The 3,365-nt window shown below is 46.1% G+C and overlaps 1 protein-coding gene across 1 annotated transcript in view; it reads left to right on the top strand.

Moving 5' to 3' along the window:
• NANS (N-acetylneuraminate synthase) overlaps positions 1-1,844 on the top strand; it is a 21,025-nt gene extending 19,181 nt beyond the window's left edge. Inside the window, exon 6 of the mRNA XM_004372235.2 lies at positions 1,610-1,844. Coding sequence (XP_004372292.1) covers positions 1,610-1,819 — 210 coding nt within the window. The 3' untranslated portion in view covers positions 1,820-1,844. The remainder of the gene's footprint in view (positions 1-1,609) is intronic.
• Positions 1,845-3,365: the final 1,521 nt, after the last annotated feature.

The following is a 3,365-nucleotide window of genomic DNA, read 5'->3' as shown; positions in this document are numbered from 1 at the left end:
CACTGGGGTGGCTGGGAGCAGCGGTCATTCCCTAAGTGGGGGAGGCACTGGCGGCTGGGAGCAGTGGGTCACCACGGTAGGTTGGTAGGTGATGATGCAAATATTCCCTGAATGGTAGTTTGAGCTGTGCATCATTGACCTTCAGATAGAGCAGGTGGTGAGCCTGGGGAGCTCTGCCTGGCATGTCAACCACTTGGAAGTCATGGCCTAACCATCTTGGCCTCTGAGAATAGAGCCAGGTGTCCTGGAGCGGCCAGACGTGCAGACACTTCTAATGTGCTACATGTTGTTAGGTTGAGACAAAGATCAAACACCAGGCATACATGGGAAATACTGTCATCTTTTATTCCTAATGGGTGCCCGACCTGTTTTCCCCCCAAATCAAAAATGCATACATGCTGAGAAATTAAAACAATAGTAAAAAGAAACAAACTACTGCACAGAGGTAAAGGAGAGAGAATTGCACCCGAAACTGCGAATGAGAGTTACAGGGATTGAGCACTTGGTTTGGTGCTGAGCCGCCTGGCTCTCTGAGCAAAAAGTGAAATACAACAGTATGCGTATGTAATCTAATAATCATCAGTTGACACATTTTTTTCCCCGGCACTAAATTCCAAGCAGAATTGATTCCTTGGGCCCTACAACGGAGGATGTAGAGATAACAGATAAATTGCTCTCACAGCATGTATGGAGAAGACGTAGAAACCCTAGCCATGAGCTTCAGGCATCCTTCCACCTGCCTGTCTGTCTGCACCGTTCTAGGAAGCTCCCTTTCCTATCGTCTGAAAAACAGTCATACATCTGTGAGCCCCCACATTCCTGCTTTACCAAATGAAGGGGCAGTAAGGTTTGTGTCCCTTGAAAGCAGTAGACCAGGAGTCAGGAATCCTAGGTACCTAGATTCTCATCCTGGCTCTTTGTAGCCTTGGCCAAGTCATTTGCCTTCTGTGGGCCTCGGTTTCCTCATGTTTAAAATATGATGCTGAACTAGATGGTTCAGTGACAAAAGTAATCATAGCTTTTTTGTATTGAGAGCATTCTGTATTCCAGGTACATTACATATATTATTATTGCTAATCTTCAGAGTTGTTTGACAAGATTGATATTAAAAAAAAAAAAAATAACTCATTGCTGTCAAGTTGATTCCAACTCATAGCGACCCTACAGGACAGAGTAGAACTGCCCCATAGGTTTTACAAGGAGCAGCTGGTGGATTCGCACTGCCAACCTTTTGGTTAGCAGCTGAGTGCTTAACCATGCGTCACCAGGGCTCCTTGACAAGATAGAGGCACTATTATTTCCCATTTAACAGAGAAGCTGAAACCTAGTCTTAAGAGCATACTGCTTGTAACTGACTGAGCTGGGATTCGAACTTGGCTCTGTTTATAGCCTGAGCCCTTTATTGTAAAGGCCTCTTCTCTGAGTCTGGATTCACCCTACACTGGCCAAGTCTCTGCTGTTAAGAGATACTGTTCTAGGCACCATGGGGAATAACAGTGTCTCTGCTCTCAAGGTACCTTTTGAAGACTCATCAGGGAACTTGGGTATAAAGCAAATGTGTGGTAGTTACTTCTGTGATGCCGTTAATGAGTCTTAATTTTGTCTGCAGCTGGGTAAGTCTGTGGTGGCGAAAGTGAAAATTCCAGAAGGCACTGTTCTAACACTAGACATGCTCACTGTGAAGGTGGGTGAGCCAAAAGGCTATCCTCCTGAAGACATCTTTAATCTGGTGGGCAAGAAGGTCCTAGTCACTATTGAAGAAGATGACACCATCGTGGAAGAATCAGTAGAAAATCATGGCAAAAAAATCAAATTTTAAAATAAAGTGCCATTCTCTGAACTCTGAATCGCCTTGCTGGTACTGTTGGGTGTGTGTGGGTGGAGTGGGGTGGGGTAGTGATCTCCAGAAACCTGGCTTTCATCCATCACCCCAGTCCCCAGACAGCAGATATCTCTGGGCTGGGCCTGATGGAAGGGTACAAAGAGCAAATAGGCAATCTCTTCTTCAAGTTGGCCGACTCAGTGGGGGAGGCAGGCTCAAAAGCAAGTAATTACTGTCCAGTTGCTATGTGTGTGCACAGAGGGGTGATAGCTGGCTGTATGGATCCTCTCCTTTAAGCCGCCTTCTTCATTCCCCAAAAAGCCAAACCCAAATGACCTGAAGTCTCACTTCCTTACAGACCTCTGGCTGTCTCTTCCTTTACTTCTCCACTGCCTTAGCCCATCTTGGGCTCTGTGTCCCTTGGCCCTGTGTAGCAGCCACTCAGCATTACAGAAGTGATTGGTCAGTGGGTCTTGCAGGCAGAGAAACGCTGAAAGCCCCCATCCCTCTGTGAGCAAGGGGAGGGAGGGACCATTCATGCCTTCTTTCAACAAATATTGAGGGCCTACTCTGTGCCAGACACTGCTTTAGGCACTGAGGACACAGCAGTGGAGCCCCAAATCACTGTCCTCATGGAGCTTCCATTCAGATGGGGGCAGTTGCACAATAAACCATGAGCACAGTAAGTGAGGGCACCACACAGGATGTTAGAAGGTGATGTGTGCATGGAGACCAAATAGAGCAGCAGAAAGTGGATGGGGAATGCGGGCTTGGAGGTTGCCCATGGTGGAAATGCTGAAATCAGCCCCTCTATATCGACACAATTTTTTTGGACATATTCTGAAGGTTACAAACCCAGCTAACAAAAAGGACAACGAATCTTTTATGGCGACTCAATGTCATACTCACCTTTGATCTTTTGAATCAATACTGAGATTAATACTTCTTTGCAAATGTATGCTGGAATCACTGTTCATATTTATTTGGCCTTGTTTACTATAATTCATCTTGTTTCAAAGTGTATATTTGAGTCTCTTTTCAAAGGCATATAACTAGCATTTGTACATTTAAGGCAAGTTCATAACCTTTGGCCCATCTGAGCCTCACAGCATTGGTAGTTTGGGTCATTACCCCCTTTTACAGATAATGCTTCGAGAAGTAAAAAGTGACTAACATGAAGTCACTCAATTGCCTGTGGACTGAAATTGCAGTTTTCTGGCTAGCACAGGCCTTGGCACAGAGTAGACATTTGATGAAGGCTCATTTTTGTCCTTCAAAGTCCAGCTCTGTTTCTGCTACACGAATTCCAAATTCTCAAAGCAAGTCCCCCTCTGGGTAGAAGGCAATCCCAAGGTAGCATCAAGTCCCATGGAGTAACCAGGCAAAAGATAAGCATCACAGGCAATGAAGGCTCAATGACAGAGGGGCCAGAGCGACTAGGCGCTGGCCAGCAACCAGCTGCAGTCATCCTGAAAAGTGGGGCCTCGTGGGCATGAGCACAGACCTATTGCTGATGGCCTACCTCAGACCCCAGCTCCATTAC

Source organism: Trichechus manatus, unplaced genomic scaffold (assembly GCF_000243295.1).
Source record: "Trichechus manatus latirostris isolate Lorelei unplaced genomic scaffold, TriManLat1.0 scaffold00016, whole genome shotgun sequence".
In the NCBI taxonomy this organism is placed as follows: domain Eukaryota; kingdom Metazoa; phylum Chordata; class Mammalia; order Sirenia; family Trichechidae; genus Trichechus; species Trichechus manatus.
The sequence above is the reverse complement of the archived record's forward strand: the minus strand, read 5'-3'. Positions and strand labels throughout refer to the sequence as shown.